At 41.0% G+C, this 22,579-nt stretch overlaps 1 protein-coding gene across 5 annotated transcripts in view; it reads left to right on the plus strand.

Moving 5' to 3' along the window:
- Positions 1-22,579, plus strand: part of SUPT3H (SPT3 homolog, SAGA and STAGA complex component) — a 429,703-nt gene that overhangs the window by 298,577 nt on the left and 108,547 nt on the right. For all 5 annotated transcript variants that reach the window (XM_019537136.1, XM_019537140.1, XM_019537139.1 and 2 more), the window contains 3 exons: positions 4,039-4,125; positions 7,691-7,781; positions 10,153-10,289. In XM_019537136.1, coding sequence (XP_019392681.1) covers positions 4,039-4,125; positions 7,691-7,781; positions 10,153-10,289 — 315 coding nt within the window. The remainder of the gene's footprint in view (positions 1-4,038; positions 4,126-7,690; positions 7,782-10,152; positions 10,290-22,579) is intronic.

Consider the following 22,579-nt stretch of genomic DNA (forward strand, 5'->3'; position numbering starts at 1 on the left):
TTCTTTGTAATGTAGAAAATTGTAAAATATACTTATTTTTCATAAACTCTTAATTATTAACAGAGCTATTTGTGCTGCTGTAGTTAAAGTTATTTCAGTACTTCTGTTATTAAACCTTCACTTTAAGGGGTTTACAATTTGACTGTAACGAAAATATATTCCAACTCTGAGGTCTCAGTCATTTTTTCTGCTTTCAACAAAATTTGGCTTGGGTTGTTTGTTTGTTTTTGCTAAGAAGCAGCATACTTTTGGGTACTTTCTGTGTATTAAGATAACCCCAAGTAAAATGTTGTTTCAGTGTGTGCTGTGTATTTTCAACCATTTAAAGTTTTATTTTTTGTTCGTTTGCTTTCTAAACGACAACAGTGTAACTTGACATTTAAACGCAAGCACTTTCTGTTCCCAGCACCGGGTTCTCCAATTGGGCTCGGTACCAAATAACGTCCTTGTGGGGACGGTGGGGAAACAATCCACTATCTCCATCAGCCTGCAGAGCCGGGCTGATGCCACTTCATGACTACTGCTGCAGGACTCGGAACACTTATTTCCCAGCAGCACCTGTAGTCGGTGGCAGTAGATCTCGTAGCCATGCCATCCTGGGAAGCCACTTCTTTTGAAGCTGATTCGCCTCCCAATCGAACCAACTGACCTTGGGTGTGCATAGCTGAAAATGAACTTCCGACAGAACAGCTCAGGGGCATTGTGCATCTTCTCTGCAACAACCTGAAACCCACCTTCCTCGCGCAGCATGACCACAGTCGACTCTGTCTTCAGCAACATCCTCAGTCTGTGCGTAGAGATGGCATGAGGGTACACTGTGTTAATAGGAAATGCATAAAGGTCCTACATGCCAATTCATTATCTTGCTAATTGCAGCTTTGCGCTTAGATGTTGCAGTTCGTATGAGTCACTTATAAGCGTGCTAGACTATAAATACATAATTTGATCCCATCCTGGACTGTGGGGTACATATTTTTTAAACAGTTTGTTTAAATACGTGTTTACCTGGGTGTATTCCAGTTTCACAGGTAGCCATTCAGAACTAGGTCTGGTTTTCTTGGGTAAATAATTTATATTTTGTAGCCCTACATGAAATAATTACTTTCCTGTTTTGCCTTTTTTTTTTAGGCTAAAGATATTAAATGTCAGAGGCACATTGTTGTTTATATTAAATTAAGCAGGTATAACAAAAAGCAAAAATTTCACGGAGAAAGTTCCTGTTACGCTGATATAAACTACGCGTGTTACAAGTGACATTTATCTTGCTGTCACCAGTATAGCTCTATTAAAGCATTAAAGTATTACTCTAATAAAGTGTAACTTGGTAGCTTTTTCCCTGTAAATCATTGATTAGTTGGATAGGCTGTAGAATCACTTGCACATGAGCCTTTATGTTCAGTTATATTTTGCCACCTGTTCACGTCTTCGTTATGATTTGAAAGAAGGTATGCCAACTTCACCCAAAAATAGTCAGCTTTTTATGATTTGAAGATGAATATTTTAAGGATAATGCAAATACCTTAGAGTTGTGATACTTTTTGTACTGTGAACTGTTCTGTCGGAAAACATATTTTCCGTTTGCGTATTTCTATAGTTGTTTTATATGGTATTTGAAAAAGCTGTATTATATTATCACCATGCTGAGGTCACTTTTCAAAACATGTAAATTTACTGGTCCAAAGTCATTCTTGGAGTAATTCCATTGACTCCAGTAAAGTTATACCAGGGACGAATCTGGCCCATACTTGGTAAATTATTCTTATCCAGCCCCATATTTATATTTTATGTTGGAAATATAAGTACCTTGTGTGTCCTCAAACTAATCAGAATAAGAAGCAGTTTTGCCTTTGCCAAAAAAATGGAACTATCATTTTTCACATTCTTACATTTTCCAGTTCAGTTTCAAGTCAGATTATGTTACTGTAACTTCTGAATTCCTGAAAACTCCCGTCTCTAGCTGCAAAGGCCAGCCGAGCATTTCAAGGGAGAAAATGTGAAGCTTTTCATGCAGTATGTTTTGTGTTGTGCATTCCAGATACAGTTAACGTTTTGTGTGTAAGTGATTAGTGTGGAAAAAAATTAATGCAGTCGAGTATTATGATTTATGGACTGAATCCTTTGCCCACTGAACACTTGCCAAAATGAAAATCTTTTTTTTTTTTTTTTCCTTTGGATATTAGAAACAGCTACTGTTTTTGTTGATCTTTTTAACTTCTGAATAGGCCCATTTCAAGTCATAGCAGCATGGGAGCTCAGATTAATAATATACTTATTCAGCCAGTGATACTGAGTAAAACTCTGGCTAGTGTGGGTATGAGGGATAGAGTTTCTTAAAATTATTTTCAGGTGCATTAATGCATTTTTGAAAGTGGTGCATGAAGATATTTTTGCATGGAAATAAATCAGATGTTTACTGATTGTATCAGGTGCCGGGTAGGCACATAAGTCATAATGTGATTGTATTCTTTTATCATAGACTCATACGCTGGACAAAAGTCCTCCTTACTAGCTGATGGAGACAAGGGCAAAAGCAAACAAGCTCTGAAATTCTCCTTTCTGGGCAGTGTTTCTCAGCATCAGAGGAGTGTACTCGCCAGTCCTATGAGCTCTCTGTTTTATCACTCCCAATATTCAAAGTTGTCACGAGTGTTATCCAAAGGTCATCAGAGTTAATGGAAAGAATCTCGCTGATTTTGATGAACTGTGGATTAGCTTTCACAAGCCTGCGATTTGTTCATGAATTTGCTGTGTGCTGGGTAGCAACTTAAATTGTATCGTCTGTGAGTGTGAATTAGCCCCATTTCCTTCACCCTGCACTGGGTAGAAGAGGGTTGTCAAAAGCTGTATAAAAGACCGCAGCGCTGCTTGTCCCAGAATGCCTTTTGGCCTTCCCAAGGGCTCTTTGCTCCCTAGACTGAGGACTGAATGGATTTGTAGACCTTTAGACCAAAATGAAGTGAGCTTCAGGCCACAAAAGCTTGTGCTCTCTCTGTACTTCTTCTTTAGTTAGCCTATAAAAGTGCATATCTCCCCAGCCTTTTGCCTGACTTCAGATCCACACAGCTAACTACCTCTCTGAATACAGATAAGGACAATTCTTTCCCTTCACTCTCTCTTGGCAGCCATGGTCGCAACCTTGTGGCATTGCTCAAATCAGTCCTTGTGTCTCAAGCTAATAGTGAAGTCCTACCTGTAAGAGTGCTTTTAGTGACTTCAGTGGCATTCGTATTTTGCTTTAATTGTTCTATCGCTCTCCGATGGTAAGAGAGCATTGCTAGCTTAGTCTTCACATAAGTGTAATTGGTGTTGATGCTGGTCCAAGGGAGGCAGGGGATTTCCCCTGAAAAATTCTTTATAGAAATGTATAAAATTAATAAATGTTGCAGCTTTAGAAATTGAGCAGAATCTGTTAACCTGCCACGTTTAGAGAGTGAGGTGACATGCTTTTACTCCTTATGCCCATTCTTTGCCCTGAGACTGCTGGAGCTGCACAAAAGGAGTCTGGGTAGAGAAATGGGTTTGTTTTGCTCTGAAATGCGGAAGTATGATTGCTGCGATATTATATAGTTAGGCCAGGTACAGACATTACACTTTTACCCAGCTAAGTGACTGGAAGCCAGTTTATACCTGTAAGAGAACAGAAGTTCGGCACACGTAGACTTGTTTAAAAACGGTGAACCCTGGACTAAGATTTACCCCGTCCCCTCTCCCCCCATGCTCCACCAAAGGGCGAATGTGTCTTCTGTTCGCTACCAATCTAAACTATGCGGCTTACAGAAAACCGCATAACTTAGATCCGATTCTGCTTCAGGCTTTTTGAATGTCTCTCCCTAACCTTTATGGCTGGGATTTCGGTTACTAGGTGTTGGGTGCCCAAGTCCTTTAGGCAGCTTTGAGTGCCCTAGCCTGTATTTGTAAGATATATATTTTGCAACATGTTGCTACACAGTGTATTCATTTGTACTTATTTCAAAACCTAGCAACACAATGCAGAATATAGAAGTTGTCCGTTTTTATATTTCTTTTTTTTTTAATTAGTTGCAGCAAGCAGCTGAAGTTTCTCAGTTGAGGGGAGCACGAGTCATCTCTGCTGAAGATCTTCTGTTTTTGATGCGCAAAGATAAGGTACGAGAATCAGGCACTTGGCACTGTAAATAATGTGTTGCTCATGCATACAATGTAAGTGTAATCAAATACACAGGGATCCAACGTTTATGATTAATAGCTTGGACGTGATGGTCTCTGCCTACTAAAATAACTGTTGTCCGTCTCTGTCACTATCTGGCTTTCTAGCATCCTTCCGCTTAGCGGTGCTGTGGATTCTGGTGCAGCATTCAGCATAACTCTGTCCTTCAGTCTCGTCAGACTTGAGCTGTCACTAAATATGTTCTTGTTCTTCTTGATATTTCCCAAACCTCTCTCTCTGGTATCAGCTCTCTCCTGTATCAGCTTCTAATACCCTTGTTCATGTCCTGGTCTTCCCTTGCCTCGAGTACTGCTGCCCCAATTGTATCAGTTAATTGTGAATTTTTCAGTTAAAATCAGCTTCTGTATTCATAGATCTGTTTTTGTTTTGTTTTTTTTCCTTCTTTCTTGAGTCTCTCATCAGACCCCTGGTCTCAGTCTGCAGAAAATGTTACTGTTAGATGCTCACTTGCAGTAACCTCCACTACCTACTTTACTTTAATGCTGACTAGATCTCACATTGCCATTTCCTACTCTACCATTCATCTTTCATGCTCTTCCTTTTCTGAGAATGAGGCTACACAAAAAATGTTTTTTCTGTGTTCAAAATGTTGTCCACCTTTTTATTCTTCGACCTGCATGCTTTGGAACCAAAATTGAAATTTTGCAGTGACACGGCGTTTGTGTCAAGAAAATCTCCATAAAAACCCAACCAAATTGCACCACGTTACAAGCCTTTGAGAAACGGTTAAGCGCTACGCTGAAGAAATGGTTAACTCCTTGGTATAGGCTCCTCTGCAGTGGGAATGCAGAAGTGTGGATCTGAGCAGAACGTGCCTTGCCTTTGTAGCTCTGGTCTGCTCTGGGCCACGTCTGCATCAGAACCAAGAGCAGGGGCCTGACTCTCTTGCTCTGTCAATGAGCCCCGTTGCTTTTTCAGTGTGTTGGAGGAAGCTGAGTCAGCTTCAGAAAAGACAAGAGCCAGATCTGAAAATGGTTGGGCAATAAGATGGAAACGAGGACCTTGGATAAAGATAAGACTGATCCTACAGAGACAGTGTTGAAAGCATCACACTTGGGGGAAGTGGACAGAAGAGGCTGCGCCTGCTAGAGTTCACGCCTCTCCAGAACGTGAGCTGCAACCCAAGGGTCTTGAGCCCCAGCGTTTTTCTACTGTTAATAAAAAAAAAATTGTCAAGCTCTGCAATGTCCCATCCCCACTAGTGTAGGTCTATGTAGAGGATAACAACCCTGCTATAAGTTACTCTCTGAAGTCAAATGGCTGAGGTCTGTGGTATGAATCTGTAGATTCCAGCCCCGCTTCATGCCGCATGATGGAATTTCTCATTTTAAAAAATTGCTGTTTGAAACTAGAAAACTATGCATGCACGCACGATATTAAAGAATATTATTAAGATTGCAAAATTGGGCACTCAAAAGTTGGATTGCTAAGATGAAGGGTGCCTTCTTGACATTGCAATACGTTAGTCTTTACATTCTCTTACCTCAGACAGTTTTCTCATTCAGTCACAGAATAGGATTTCTCCGGCACGAGTTGGGGTTGTGTAGCAATGGAGGCTGTTGTCTACAAGACGTTTGCTGCAAGGATAAAGCCTTGGAGATATAACTTTCCTTTGTCCCATTAAATTTAATTCATTCACATCTAGCACTTGTAGTTTCACCACATGCCTTCAATTCCCAAGGAAGGCAGGAAAACATAGAAAGAGAAAGGATGGTTTCTGGTGAGGACAGAATTAATAAATATTTTTTTATTTTAGTGTCTGTTTCACTTTCTCACTTGTAAAATGAAGATAACAGTTCCTCTGCATGTTTTAGGGGTGTTGGGAACATAAATGGGCTGTGAAGATTGCAGGTAAAGTAATAATGAGCACCATAGAGGAAATCGAGAGCTCTGCCTTTGATTGCTCTATGAATTAAGTGCTCATTAAGTGAGTGCCATTCATTTCAAGCAGTAAACAAGGCAGGGATTAATCAATTAAACTAAATGAGGGTGGCACAAATAACCATAAGTCAAGTATTTTGTAACTTTTGAATCCTTGATTTTGAAAAATGAATGTTCTTTTAATGCAGGGTTTTTAAAAGGAAATATACTATTCATATCATTTTCTTCTTCCTTCATTCCTACGAGGTGGTGAATTCCTACTCCATCTCATGTCCTCTCAGTGGAGCATACACTGCTGAGTCCCTGTGCTGGGCCTGAGGTGGAGAGGGATGTGGTGCATCAAGAAGGCCTAGCAGAGTTCCCTCCTGCTGACTATGGACTATAGTTTTGGGGATGTTGCTGCTCTTCCATCACGTGTCCAGAACATTTGTGCTCCTTTATGCTCTTGACAGGCTGCCAGTTTTTCCCTGCAGATGCAAGCAAGAGGCAGATAATGGAGATTTAAAGCAACAAGTCTCAGAACAATCTGAATGGAATTTAATGGGACAAAGTAAAGCTCGGTCTCCAAGGCTTTGCCCTTGCCCAATTGCATAGGCCAACTGCATACAGTGGATAGGGCAAAAAAAAAAAGGCCACAGGAAAAATGTTTAATGAAACTAAGCGACCAAAACATAAGGATGCAGAGAGAACTCTTTCTATGCTAATAAGGCCCCTGAAGCTGTAGGCATACTTTTAAAAGTAACTAATGATTTTGAGTGCCTGCCTTTAAATGCCTTAGAGGTGTACCTACCCAAAGTCACTAGTCACTTTTGGAAATTTAGAAAGTTTTAGTTGGGGCTATTTTTTCTCTCTTTGCACTGTGAGAAATGGCAATTTCATTATAAAAAGCAGAAGCCCCTGTGAAATTCCTCTTGACCTCAGTTGGACTTCTTCATGCAGGGAGCTGCTGCAAAATTGGAGAAATATTTTGTATTTACTGGGTGCATCTACATGTGAAATTAGGGTGCAGCAATAAACTCTGGCTGTTTCCTCCAGAGGAAGGGACTCCCGGGCACAGCATCTAAATGTACACCCAGGACCACGGCACTGAGCTGGGATGGAGCAACTTTGGGCAGGCGGGAGGACCGGGGGGGTCAGCCCTGGGTTCTAAGTGGTGGCACAAGGGTGGCATCGGATAGCGGATGGTCTGGCTGCGGCACGAGGGTGCTAAAGTGTGGGGGTTAGGTGGCATGCAGCCCCTCTATTTTAGCTTCCTTGTGGCCTAGCCAGCTCCTGTCACCATCTACACATGCGTTTCAGCGCGCACAGTTACTCTGCCATAGGATAGTACTGTCCCTGTTAACTTACTGTGCCCTTATATCAGTGCATGTGTAGACAGTAATGCTTTGCTGCATAACTAGTCAACCCCACAGTAAAATGCACGTGTAGATACACCCACTGAGTACTATACTATGCCGTGCTGTGCTATATATAGATATAGAGGCCAGTAAATAAATTATATAATGTGTGGGTGTTCACATCCTAACCCTGTCAGTAAATATTTTGTATGTGTTTTGTTTAATGTTAACGTGCTCTTTTTTCCCCCTCTTCCTCACTCCTTAGAAAAAACTGAGAAGGCTGCTTAAATATATGTTTTTCCGAGACTACAAATCTAAAATTGTCAAAGGCATTGAAGATGATGATCTTGTTGAAGGTATAAAACTTTGAGATGAGTTTGCCTTTTGCCAGTGTTTTTGTCTATCCTGATATTATATACCTCATCTAGGTAATTTTAGATACCCAAAATATTGACATTGCGAATTCCATTTAATTTGGTACTTTTCCATTCAGATTACTTTATAAAAGTGCAAGCCTTCTATACACCTTTTAAATGATAAGAGGGACTGTTTAATGTCAGAGCTATGCTGAAATGAGAGACAGATGCTGATTAAAGGCTGATTGATTTCAGTATGTGTAATCTACATGTGATAGCTACCATTCACAAAACAGGGGTGCATGGCTTCAAACTCCATTTAAACGGGCATTAAAAAAAATTATTAGCAGAGGTTTTTTACCTTTTTTTACAAAGGAACTATAAGCTAAGGTCACGTAGTACTGAGGTATTGCAAGGATTTCCTTCCTGTGTTTGAAGTTTGAAGCAACCAATTCATAGTTTATAAAACTGAAAAGATTTTTGCTTCTCCACTTTATAAGCAAGTCATAGAATTTATAACAAATGGACCTAAAACCAAAAATCTATTTAATTTATACATTTTTCTTAGATTGAGTTCAACTGAATTAAATGGATCCAGTGAAGCTTGCTGATTTACACTAGCCACTACCTTTTATTTGTAAACAGTAGTGTGAATTGACTTTAGGATATGGGTATTTATGAAATATTTTTCCTCCATGTGTTGACACAGGACACATGAAGATGCTAGCATAACACTGGTATAGCTTGTCATAACAATAAACTGTCATTGTTTTGAATTAAAAAGCAAACATCTATCTTTATAGAAAATGAATTGTATTTTACTTTATATACTTGTTAAAAATAATTTCCACTTCTGCTTGAGTTTATCCCTGATATCTGCTCTTCAGACTGTTTGTGAATATTGCCAGTGGCCAACAACTATTGCTTTTTCTTTTGTGACCAGTACATGGGTGCATTTTTGTAAGCCCTTTTGAGATTTTCCTTTCTACCTTTCTCTGGCATATGATATTTTCAAAGCTCTGAGGCATAGCATTAATGTTTCACTCTTGACGAAGTACAGTAATACAATCCTACTCCCAGAGTGCTTTGTTTTTCTTTTTTAAAGCTCAGCTTCATGCCATAATTAAAAAAAAAAAAAAAAAAAAAGGATTGAAATAATCTGGAAATCACGTTTGTGCTTATGAGGATGCCACCTAAGAAGGAAGCATTCATCTGAAAAGTTAGGCTTAAATTGTCAAACGGGCCATTGAACCTGTGAATTGTAAGCAAACTGCATTTTGCAGCATTGAGTTTTGAACATTAAGTTTTGTCCCTTGAGCTAGGATTATCTTCTTAGTTACTAGGCCATGTCGCCAGCTATCTTGGTGGTTGGCAGTGGAATAAAAAATTTGTCTGTGGATCCACTCATGCTCCGGACCAGCGACTTAAGGATTTGCTTGATAATCAGCTTTAGCACATGTATGCATTTGAGAAGGATTTTTTCCTATGTATATTAAGTTCTCTGAGCTTGTATGGCAGCATGGGAAAACAGTCGCTTCCCTAGGAGGATCCAGTGGGAATCATTTAGGAGAAGAAATGATTTAAGAGTATTTCTACAGGGAGCAGGGAGCCCGGTGGCATAGTTGGGTTGATTGGCATTTTGAATCAAGTGATGCACTGGGGGAGTCCAGGTTGATAGTGTACACTCTGTATAGTGTCTGACAGGTAGGATGTTTGTTATTAAAGTCAAAATTTGTGAGATGATTGCTATTTCCCGAAATGTAGATCATGTCCACGCTGCTGTCATGGAAATACTTCTCAACAGTTAATTAGCCTGTACTTGGCTATGAGCTGCAAGCCTGCTACCACTACCACAATTGCTAGTTTAAAGCTAGCTTGGGTAGCACTATCTACACTCCATTTGTGTTACCTTGCTGCCTGCAGTGTAGGCATACCCTCAACCTGCGTTTGGGTCAGGTGTGGCTAAGGATGGTATGATAAGGTATCTCACTTCCTAGACGCAATTTTTTTCCACTTAGATGCCTGCTTGTGTGTGGAGTTGCAGAGTGGGATCTTATTTGAAGTTGATCAAATTGACAGAAATAAAAGAAAGTAATTTTCTTCCCTTTTTACACCATTCTTTTTCAGACCAGACCTCGCTTTCTTGATTTTTTTTTTTTTTTTTTTTTTTTCCAAAAATGCCAGCAAGAAAAAGGGTTAACAGTTCGTGACTAACAGAAAATTTAAGTTATCTGTTACTTAGTGGGAGGTATTTTTACAATTTACTAAAAAGTACTTCACATATCATCTGACATACATTCATGAAATTATATAAAGGATCTCGGATACACCAAAATAAGAAGCCTTGTGTTTTTTGTCCACTTTCCTTTAGACAAACTCAACAGTAGCAGTGTCAACAAAAGGCAGAAACTTGCTCAAGACTTTCTCAACTCCATTGATCAGACTGGAGAGCTCTTAGCTATGTTTGAAGATGATGAAATCGATGATGTTAAGCTGGAGAGGATGGAGGTAATTCTTGTTCCTTCCCCCACTTGCAAGTAACCCTAATATGGAAAGGAAAAGTGTAATGGCTTCATACGTCATGCTGTTCTGATTGGGTTTTTTTCACCGCACATAAAATTAATTGATTCCTTTTTGCACAGATGGTCTAAAGGAATCTTATTTCCATATCCAGAAGAAAATATTTGCTGAGAGGCAGGGGAATGAATGAAGCGTAGTTATGGAGCTTTCCATCCCTCTCATGTCCCTGTTTCTCTTCTATAGACAGTGAGTTCTATTTTAAAATATTATGGTTAGGAAAGTATTAGTTGGGAGGAAGTCTTACTTATTACTCCTCTTACATGGGAAAAATATTCTCAAAGAATTAATCATGAGCATTTCTTTTCCATGAGGCATAGCTTACCAATAAAAGGGAAAGTGCTCTGTTTGCACACCACACAATCTTCATTTTACCCTTTTCTCTTGTCTTCAAAGTCCGCTTCCTATCGTTTCTATGCGTTTAAAGTCTGTCTTCATTACTATGTGAGCAATCTGCTTCTAATCTTACTGACTTGGTATTAATGATAGGATCTTTAAGTTGTCCTCTTTGCTTTTTAAAATGATTTTACATATTTTTCACTGCTGTATTCAGTCCTGTTCAGGCATGTTTGCCAAAAGTACCTTTTTGTTGGTTTTCTATTGGTTGATTTCAAAGGCAATCTGGAGAAGAAATAATGTAGCTTTTGTGCTAACCTCAAGTATTGGGTCCAAGTCTTTACTGCACCTAAACCCTAACTTTTGACCTGGGGAACATAGGAAAATAGGGTAAGGGCAGAGTGGCCATTAACCACAGCTTGAGAACCCATGCACTAGAGAAATAGGTCTCCCGTCTCCTGCTACTCAAACTATAATTTAAGATCATGAAGGGGAATGTACTTTCTTTTATTGGGTCTTTTTGTTACGGGGCCATGTACATTTTTGGCTCTGTGCGAGCAGTAAGTGGTAATACTTATTAACAAGAAAACATCTAATGCTCTACCTTAACTCCCTGCTGTTCTCTGCCTCCCATTCATTTATAACATTGCAACCTTTTCTGGTTTTTTTCATCTGGTCAGCTTCAGAGTTTTCCTAAAAATATGATGACCTTTGTTCTTTTGGAGCCAATGCCAAATTTCCTAGATAGGTCTTTTCTGTTGGTTTTCAAAGGATTCATTCCTGGATCACAGACTTCACTTTATGACCACTTACCTTTCCCCTGCCTCCTACCTCATAACAACCCAAGAGTTTCATTCAGGAGATGGTAGGGGATGCAGTTAACATTGTAATGGGCCTGAGTCTTTTTTTAACAGTATAATTTCACTGATTTCAATCAATTCTTTTGAGTAAATTAACTTCTGATTTGCACCCACTTATTTACTCTAGATGTATTATGCTAAAGGTGTGTGGTTAATATTGGCATTTCCTTTTTGGTTTGCAACGACAGAAGTAAAACTAGCATGTTTCAGACATTCAGCTTTTCTGGCCTTCCAGTGTTCTGGCCCTCTTTTGTTTTGGGTTCATTGTTGTTGTTTGCTTAATTTTATTTCTGGGGATGGATAGGGGAGAATCAGAGACCGCAGGGAATGTAATCCAGTCCTAAAAAGGAGAGTTGTTAGCATGTGAAGTAGTCTAGTGTATCGTATTTTCTTTGTGCAGTAGATTATGATTAACCCATGCTAAGTTTTGGAGGAAATCCAATAGACACTTTAAAAATCTTTAACAGCCTTCTTTAAGGAATTAGTGTATTTAAATCATGAACTGTGATCTAAAGGCTGTGTTCCTTTTAGGTATCAATTACCTCAAAAATGTGTGGTTATCTTGGTTTGGACAACTGCAAACGGTTTCAGTTCCATTTTGCCCTGGGCCAAAAACATGCAAACTTGTCCAGAGCAGATGATAAACATATATTTCTGATGTCATTATGGGCTAAACAGGATATGATTGTTTAGTGGTATGGTTTCACTTATGATACAGAAAGCAAATATTGTTTATGCTTTATGTCTTTAAAAACATTTTATAAAATTATAGCTCAAACTACGAGATAGCTTGCTCTTCTGTAGGGTCCATCACATACTTCTATTGCTGAGGATTACAAAAAGCCTTAAATGACTATCAGATATTAATGAAGTAGAACAAATAGTTTTTCAGTTTTGATTGGAAAATATCAGCTTATGCTGTCAAATTACCTGGCAGGGATATTCTGCAATCAAAGTATCTAGCAATTTGAATCAGCTTTCTGTGTCATTGATCTGAAACGAGCAAACTAGCTCTACAAATTATAAAAACGAACAATGCGCGTGTTAAGTAATCTTAAATTCAGGGTGTAAAGGCAGTTGTTAATGAAAACCACCACCTCTGTCTGTTAATTTAAGTCCATAAGTTCATTGTAGTTATGTTATCTCTTACAGTCGCTACGGTTGAGACACTACTGTTGTTGACACTTGTATAATTGTAGTGGCAGTCAGCCATGTTGACAATAAAGTCACGATTTGTGCCTCTCTCACTTATTTGGCTATAATGACCCATGGTTTCCTAAGGTAACAGCATGTTACCTATAATAAAATCTCATCAAACTAACATTAAAAAAAAATATTCCAGCCCATAGACATAGTTGGACTGTAGACTGTAGAAACTGGACCATCAAGAGCATAGATTGTCCTGTTTAACAGGTTACAGTTTGCCTGACAACTATGATAGTGTGTAGTAGTGTCACTTAACTCATGGATTGCACGAAGTACAAGTAACATTTTCAGCGCCGACATCTCCAGGATTGAATTCTGCTGCTGTTGCCTCTAGTGGGCGATGGAGTCAGTGAGTACAGTGAAGCTTTGCAAGTGGGTTAGTTTCCTCAGCCTCTTAATAATGTCTCATGTGAGAAAATTGCAGTTAGCAGTCCCACGGGACGTGGGGTGAGGAGGCATACTGTGTAAGCTCTTTTTTTTGCTTTCTCATAAGCACACTGGTACTTTAAACATCTCCGATGGCTTGTTTTCTAAAAGGCTAACCCCAAACTGGCCTGATGACTTTGCTTTCCTGTCAGTGAAAGTATTTAATACATAGTTGGTGCTGATTGTTTCACCTAATAAATAATAATACATTAATGACTAGGACAGTGCTTCCCAAACACTTCCTCGGCATGGCCCCTCACTCCTGACCCCCACAACCCTAACCGTTGATGTTGCAACCCCATTTGGGGTCGTGATCCACAGTTTGGGAACCACTGGCATAGGAGTTGGCCATATTAAGCTTACCCAATCAAGTGCTCAAAGGTCAAGAAATGCAGGGTTAAGTTGAAGTAGAGCAGTCTCATGCCAGGAAATACCAAAATCGATTTTCATTCACTCGACCTGCTTAGGAGAAGATTTTTTCAAGCACTTCAGCAGCTTACCGTTTTCTGATTTTGTCATGGGCAGCTTAGAGTTAGAGCAGCCAAGGGTCTACTCTGACCTGTGCCACTGGTCACGGCTCCCAGGACCACCGCCGCTGACAATTCCTGTATTCTGCTGATACCTTTTCAGCAGAGGAATGGCTACTGTTCATTCTCTTTCCTCCTTCCCAGTGGTGTAAAGTGCTTGGGCTGAAGAAGAGAATCTGGTATCCAGCCATCAGAGCAAGTTTAGTTTGGTTTGTAGTTTCTATAAAACTTAATTTTATTAATTTTGTTCACTAGACAGGCATCAAATATCCATTGTGTGACCATGCTAAATGCATAGGAAAATAGGCTTGGAAAGGACCCTGTGGGGTCATCTAGTCCAACCCCCTGCTCAAGGAGGATCATCCCCAATTAGACCATCTCAGGCAAGCATCTGTCCAACCCCCTCTTGAAAATTTCCAGCTATGAGAATTGCACAACTTCTCTAGGTATCCTTTTCCAAGGCTTGACCACCCTTATAGTCAGAAAAGTCTTCCTAAGTTCCAACCTAAATTTGCTCTGCTGGAGTTTGAGGCCATTTCTCCAAGTCCTCAGCTCCATATATCAGGCTCTTGGAAAAGTAGCATGGGATCATTTAATTAAACCCTGAATCCTAATGCAAAGTAAGGATCTATTTGCTGTCATCTTACTTGTTAGCGTTTAACCATGCAAGTGCAAGAGTTGATTTTCAGCAGTTCCTAATATTTAGGAGCCCACATTCCAAGGGAAATCAATGAGGTGCGTACTCTGAACTCCCTGATGTACTTCTGAAAATCTCCACTCCAACTTCCCCTAATGTTATTTTTCCCCATCAAAGATGTTTTGGTCAAATTTACTCCTCTGTGCTTTCATAAACATCGGAAAAGTAAGAATTCCTGTTTATTTAAAGTGAAATTAATGGCAAAGATGATCTGTTTTAAATGTAATATTAGTGCAGCAAGTTTCCCCATCCCTTTAAAAATCATTTGTTTTATAATTGTGATATCTCTCCCAGAGGGGAAGAAACCTTCCCATCAGAAATATGAACTGACATGCAAAGGAATGCAAACAGCATCACACTGTGAATGCTGTATTTCAGTTGTTGTTCCCTTAGGATTAAAGGGAACACCATTCATCTGTCACTCTGCCTGCTAGTTTAGGGATATATTTCCAGCACTCAGATGTTACATAGCAATAATTCAGCAGCAATAGCTACCATAATGCTTTCATAGTATATTGTATATTTGAATAAACAGTGGAGGGAAAATAACTTCAATAGAATACAGTGCTTTTGAAGGAAGGCATGAAGCCAACAAAAAGTTAAAGCTGAGTTGCATTTGGAAAGGGGTATGCAAAGTATATGCCTCTGTAGAAGACGTAGTCCTACAAATTATGCACAAGAGATATTTAAAAATGAATTACACCCATGTACCACCTGTTCCCAGATACTCGTGTTGGATCTGATTTTTCTAATAAACTCCAAATGGAAGCAATGAAGTTATTTCCATTAGTTGAAAAGCCTATGGTGAGCTATGTGAAACTCATTGAAAAGGAGTAAGTTGCGTCCACTTTTTTCCACACTGCTGTTAAACTTGAATGCATATGACTGGTTCCTTTTTTGTTTTTGCAGTGTTGTGTTCGTAGAGTTCTAGACTTTAATACTTTCTTCATTGCTCTGGCCTAGAAAAGTAATCACGAAGCAAGCAACTTAAAGAGTCCAAATAGACTTTTTTTTAATAAAGTTGGGTGTTGGGAATGATGAGAATAATGCCAACATTCATGCTGTTGTTGGACCATAGGTCCTCAGAGAATATTTTTATCCAAGCTGGACAAGTAACAAACCGGAAGTTGATTTATATGGGATACCGAAATGTCATGCATTGTGCTTTATATTATTGAGTCTGGATATAGTTGTTTCCAAATGCCTCAGTGGCCTGATGGGGATTGAGGGGGGGAGGGGCGGGGAAACTACAGTCAAAATGGGTCAACACTTTCTAGGAATAAGTAGTAGCAAAAATGTTGTTTTGTCCATGAAAATTTATTGCAACTTTTTTTCAAGACATTCTGGTGCCTGTGTGTTTTGGAACAAAAACTTAAAAATTGATGGGGGAGGAGCTTTTACCACTCTGTAAAAATCTGCCCAGATTTGCCCTTTGAAAAATGGTAGTCTTTACATATACCGGAGAGTTTTTAGAAACCACTGAAGATTTCTGTACTCAGTAAGCGTGCTCCTGCCTCTCAGCTGCTGGTGCCGACCCGATTGCCTGCACCCTCCCCTCACACTTCCTGCTGCTACTGCACCGAGGGTACATCGTTCCCACGGAGTGAGTGGTTGGATAAAGACAGGCATCAGGTTTATTGTGGGTCTGATTGTCCTGGGCTTTGATTGACGTGGAAACTGACACAGGGCCATCACTTACATGTGCAGCTTGAATGGCAGTTCCACTGAGTTAGTGCTGATGAAGGAATCTGATGACGGTGGCCTTGGAGGGAGAGCAAACCTGTGTTACCGGAGTTGGAGGAAAGAGACTGGGACCATGATTGCCTTAGGAGTCTGGGAATCGGATGCTAAGACTGAAGCCAGGGAGAAGGGGAGGATGGGACTGAGAATCAGTGAAGGAAATGGGAGGGAAGACAGCTAACTGGCTGGGGTGCAAAACACTAGATTGGATCTGAAAAGTAACGGGGATTGAAAGCTGAGATTCTCAGTGTAGAAACAGTGAGTGGCTGGAGGGACACTAAGACAGGTCAAGGTACCTTGAGAGGGAGATTGAAACCAGGAGCCAGTTTAGAGAAGAAGGAGGAGAACCATTGGGTGTGGGAGCTGGAAAGGTGAACTGGCATTGTCTGGGCAGGGAAACTTGGGGTCGAGGCATTAAGGCAAGAGTGTGGAACTGGATCTATGAGTAGAGAAAACCTAGACTTAAGCAAGTCCGGAGGGGGAGACTACTAGCAGCTGGACAGCAAGGCAATAGAAACAGGAGGCAAAAAAATAGTACTGGGACCTGGAGCAGGGAAAAGAAAAGACTGGGACAGAAACAAGTTGGAGGAAAAAGAGGGGAGTGCTCAGCATTTTGGGAAATGTCCAGAAGAATTTATGCCTGCTGCAGCATGCTGCCATCCTCCCAGAGCCTGGAACGAAGCCTGACATTGCTGGGTCTCACTGTCGTCCATCAGCAACAAGTATCTATGAAAACTTCCTGGCAAAGTGTCTCATCCCGTTTAGTGCTTGTCCGTGTTGTGGATTGAAGCCGAGCATTGCTATCATTTAACCCAGTGGCGCTCAACCTCTGGTTTGCAAGGCCATGTCATCTGCCTTATAGGGCCTCCTATAGGGCCAGAAATTTGGTCATATGGGCTCAGGTGCAAATTAAATAGCCATTTCCTTGCTGCCAGATTTCCAGACCCATGAGGAGCCCTGTGGGCTGGATGCCATGGCCCTGCATACTAGATCAAACCAGCATGGGGTCATTCTACAGCCGGATCCAGCACTGGAGGTTAGTTGGGTGTGAAGCCAGCTCCGGTGTGTGCGGTTGGGCTGGTACGCTGGAGCACACCCATAGGCCCACCCCAGGTGCTGGGTACAGCATGTGGAATGACCTTTTGCCACTCATTGGCTCACAGGGCCAGAAGATTGAGCACTGCTGATTTAGCCTCAGTTCAAGTGTGGCAGTATTTGTGGTGGATCGAAGGCATGCCTACACAGGACAGTGCCGTACCATGCAAAAATACCCACAGAAGCCCTGAATGCTCTGAGACAGCTGAAGTGTCTTTGTATCACATTCATTTGTATATGGTAGATATACCTTAAAAGTTCCAACCCTTCTGAAAGCTCAGGAAGGTATCAGTATATTGTCACAGGATAGAAAGTTTATAAGCCTAGGAAATTAGTAATTTTGCAGTTTCAAGCATTCAGAAGTTAGGCACTGCCAATCTCAAGGTTCCCCTTCAAGTAATTGTCCAGATACAAGCGTTCTTGTAAGTGGGATATTCCCCAGCATAGAGCCTGAGAGTGGATGTGAGGCTGATAAAAAGCTGTCACCAGAAGGTTAATTGTGAAACCCTGGAGATTACGGGGAATGTAGAACAACAAAGAGATGAAGAAACCTCAACTAAAATTAATTTAAATATAACTGAAAAGGTAGAAACCCCGTTTGGGAGAAGGGAAGGCAACAATAAAGGGCATCCAAGATCCTAAAAATGAACGTGGTGGGGGGCTTGGGATTTTGAAAGGAAAAACCTCACTTCCTTGAAAAAGAGAGAAGGGAAGAGAAACGGCAAGAGTAAGCAGGGTATACCTGAAGCCTCGCGCCACAAAGCAAGCCCACCCAGCCAACTGAGAGGGAATTTAGGAATGGGACACGTGCGCTGCCCTTTATCCCTCAGTGCAGAGGGGGACCTCGGGTGGAGCTGGAGCATGCTCTGCAGGTGTTGCTAAGGGAAATAATTATTTCATGGTGGCAGCTCAAGAGCTGAGCTCACCCCACCTATAAGCACGAATGTGAACAATGTTCCAGCTACCAGTAACTAAATTCTCCTTGTCTTTTCAGTGATAATTTGGTATTCTTGTGCATAATGCATTATGATATGTTCGGATATATTATGATAGGTTTACAGCCTTCCTGTCAGGGCCTCCTGCAACTCATCCTGTCGGCCAGGAGGCTCAGCAGCCAAAAGTTATTCCCTATGCCCAGAAAAACTAACAGCAAACACTTGCTCCCATGGCAAGGCATAAGTATGCTTCCTTGTCTGGCCACTTACATATATTATCCTCTTGATCCTTGGGGAGCCCATACTATGTGTGCCCCCAGAGTACGCGTCTGTTTACCAGACTGAAAGTCTTTGCTGCTCTGGGTATGACCCAGGGAGATTTTACATCCTTTCAGGCTGATTCTAAGGATACCGTGTGTGTTTCACTATTCCAACTGTGAATAATATCCTTTTTCTTCCCCCCTTCCCAAATCTTTGTATTTTAATCATTACTTTCTCTTTAGAGCCTCTGCTTCCTGCATGTCCTTCATAGCATCTCATAATGGAAGATTCTGCTGATGAAAGCTTATACATCTCTGACTTAATTCGTCTATACAGCGCATATCTGCTTTGTCGTCTGCCTTTCCTGAATAGCTAGGTGTCGTTCTTGTCTTTCTCCTTCTAAGATGTAAATTTGCCATTGACTGGAAGGGCCTGGCTCATGTGCTTCAGACCAGTGTCAGGTCTGCTTCCCTCTATTGTAACAAGTTAATGGTGCTGTTTTAACATCTTTTTGCGTGCGTTGCATGTATACCCCACACAATCTAAAATAACATTTGATCTACAGAATCGGGCACTCCTAAATTAGAAAATGCCAGATTTTTTGATTGCCTGTGTATTAATTTGGCCTCCTGGAGCATCCAGCCTGTGCACTGAATGAATTTGATGCCCAATGGAAAAATTAATACGCCATTATGTTTTATTATTTGCTTCCATAATTAAAGATGTGCACAATGGAGCCAGGTAAAAGTAGTTCAGGCAGCCATACACATATCTGGCCTTTACTAATTCTCAAGTGCTTGACTTTGTGACCAGAATTCCATAAAAATAACATTAAAAAGCTGTTATTTTCTAGAGATTTTGTTTCAATACAAGTAAAAAAAACAAAACAAAAAAAAAACAAAACAAAAAAAAAACCCCACAAACTTTTATACAACTTTAGCAATTGTCCCTACCATTCATCCCAAGCAGGATTTGAACCTGGAGCCTTGGCACTTCCCTCTTCAGCTATGGTACTAACCGTATCAGTTGGCCAGGGCGTGCACCCTTCTAGTATGAGGGGTAGGTTATACTGGCACCCAGTACTGGCTCCAAGTGGAGTGGCCCAGCTCCTCCTGACATGACTTTTCCTGGTGCTGGGTTAAGGAAGTTCCTACCCCATGTGGTGCTTCCAGAAGACATGTTGAGTAGCTGTGACCATGTGGCAGCTCTGAGGGGAGCCCCTACTATGTGGCCTTCCCCTGAAGGAAGGGCACTTAGGGAATGGGATGTTGGGGCTGTACATTTGGTCTGGCATCCCTCACAGCATCAGGACATTGGCCATTATTGTCCCCCTGCCTTACCTGTGGCAAGTTAGGGTGTTAATGCCTTGTGGTTGTCATGGCTGACTGTGTAGCTTTGCTAATAAATGAATGGATTTGTACAGGATGGTTTGTATAGTGGTGGTCATGCTGCTGGGGAGGTGTGGACCTCTGAAGGTCTCTTCCAGCCCTACTTTATAATGGTTGTTTTATCCGGACTCACCCCAACACCTAGCAAGTTGGGTGAGCCCTGGCCACTTTGTGTCTTTGGGGAGGATGAATCGCTGGGACTGGGTGGGAAGGGGGGCAGGCTGAATGTGAGAACTGCCAAAATGAGTCAGACCAAACGGCCATGTAGCCTCAGCTTTCTGTCTCTGATGGGGGCAAGGAGCAGTTGATCTAGAGCAGTGGGAGCCAACACTTTTGGCAGGTGTGCCACAGCCTAAGCCCTGCAGCCTTCCTGAATGTCACTCCATTCCCCTCCAATCTATTGCTCTGCTTCCTGCTCATTGCCCTGTCTGCCCCTGTGCTTCCAGCTTCCTCTGCAATTTTCCACGTGCCACATGCGGGCTGCCTGTACCAGTTGTGGCACCTGTGCTGCAGGTTGGCCACTCCTGTTTTGGAGGAAGAGCATAAAAAAAGACAGCATGTGCAGAGCAACCCATCCCCTGCAATGCCTTCCAGTTACCAGCAGTTATCAGTTTAGGTAAGTTCTGAACCTGAGGTTATGACCCTCACTGGACGTGTCTCCACGTGCACTTCAAAGTGCATTAGCTGATTTTAATTTGCATTAAAGCAGCACTAAAAAAAAAAAAGTGCTTTTAGTTGATGTGCATTAAAATAGGCTAATGTGCATAAAGCATCACTTAAAACCATGCTCTTTAGTTGATGCTCCTTAAGACAAGCTAATGCGTATTTTCCTAGTACCTCACAATGGAAGTACTGGATTTAATGCATATTAACGAAAGCATGCTAATGCATGTGTAGACACATCCGCTGTTGTAGTTAATAGTCCCTGATGGACCTGTCCTCTGTAAATGTGTCTGACCCTTTTTCGGTCTCCATAATGTGCTGCGATCGTAAGTCCCACAAGTGCTGTATACATAGTGAAAAAATTGATCCTTTGGTTTGTTTTAAGCCTGCTGGAGAAAACCTGGCCTCGAGCTCATTCTTCCTTCACAATAAAGCAACTCCCATGCATTACCAGCACTGCAACTACATTTCTGGTTCGGTGGCACCCTGGGCTGTTCCTATGAGAGTGCTCACGACTGCTGCTGTTTTCGTGAGAGCCCAAAGGAATGGGGATTCAATTTTTTAAAAAAGCATTTAAGTCTGCTAAAAATAAAGGAAATTTTCACAAGACCTAAAACAAGGCACTTCTGTTGCCTGAGGTCAGAGCTGGGGGGAGGGGAAGGGAGAAGTGGGGTCTTTTTCCTGAACAATGAGATGCTGCTACAAACAATGGGAATATTAATACTTTTCAAAGAAAAAGGCACAGTACTTCTTTATAATGAAAAGTGCCAGGAAACCTAAATATAGAGGTCAGTACCAAGTCCCTCATCTGTATGCTTTAGTTGATCCAAGTAAATACAAGAAAGGAAACTGTTGTGTTTTTTTTTTTTGAAAAAAAGGGAGATAATATCTTATCCCAGCAAAACCTCAGGATTTTATTCTGTGAACAGTGATTCTGTAAATACCTAACAACCACGCTCAATACCCTGCGTGGAGTCGCAAAGAAGCCACTTGACCATACCAATGAACTCCAGTGGCGCAGTGCTTGGTATGCTAAGCCCAGGGAGAGTTTATGACCCTCACTGGTTTTAGTGGCTGTGATGGGAAGCTAGTGTTGCTTGAACGTTGGGATACTTGCTTCCTTGGTTGTTACCTCTGTATCAGTTGTCTGGCTATTACAGTCCTTTATACAGATAACTTGGTACAAAATCTAGTCTGCTGGATTAATGGCTTCACTAATAATTCACTGGTGAATTGATGCTCTTAGTAATGGCATGGTACAGGTAATCCTGGGGAGTTATGTTGGTTAACAAGTCTATGATTATTTTCTGTATATCTGTAAACAGTATGACAGTTACTGGTTTCTCAGGAGAAACTAAGAAGTCAGTATAACAGCGGTCAAGTGGAAAAGTTTCCCGTTATAGCCAGTAAAATAAGTAGAGCTTTACACTACTACTGTGCTTAGATTATTAGGGTTTTCATACATTGGAGTTGATTGCTGTGGTTACTTGTAGTCTGCTGTTTGTTCGGGTCTCCAGTTATAGTAAATAATGGCATTTTTAGAGCATTTGAATAAACATTGCTCACACTGCAAACTTAGGTGGTTTTGCTGGGAAGGTAGGAACTATTTGCTTTTCTCCCTCTTGAATCGGTCTTTGGAGTGCCTTCTTTCCACCGCTTGCTTTTCTGTTGAAAAGGGAGAATCTGCCCATTGTGTTCTGCATTTTTGACACCCGATGACTATTTTAAGTATAGTTGGACTTCTGGAAAGTGGCATAATTTCTCAGAAAATAGTGTTTCCAGTGAAGTTGATGATTAGCAGTGAAATAAAGAGACATTTTACTTGTCTGCATGTTTTTAACTATTTTTAGTACTGTATCGTAAATGGCATGCTGATCAGAAACCAAGGTATAAATAGTGTAAATGAATTGCACATAGAGAAGTAAAGTAGTTGCATGTAGATTGCACAGGGTGTAAGAAGGAAAATAAAATATATAGTGACATGTAGGTCCCTGTACACATTACAAGTATCACTCAATTAACTGTTTAGTCATGCAGTTAACTTAACACCAGCTACATATGCAAAGTAGTGATCACACAATAAAATC

This window comes from Crocodylus porosus, unplaced genomic scaffold (assembly GCF_001723895.1).
Source record: "Crocodylus porosus isolate Cpor-Errol unplaced genomic scaffold, CroPor_comp1, whole genome shotgun sequence".
NCBI lineage: Eukaryota > Metazoa > Chordata > Crocodylia > Crocodylidae > Crocodylus > Crocodylus porosus.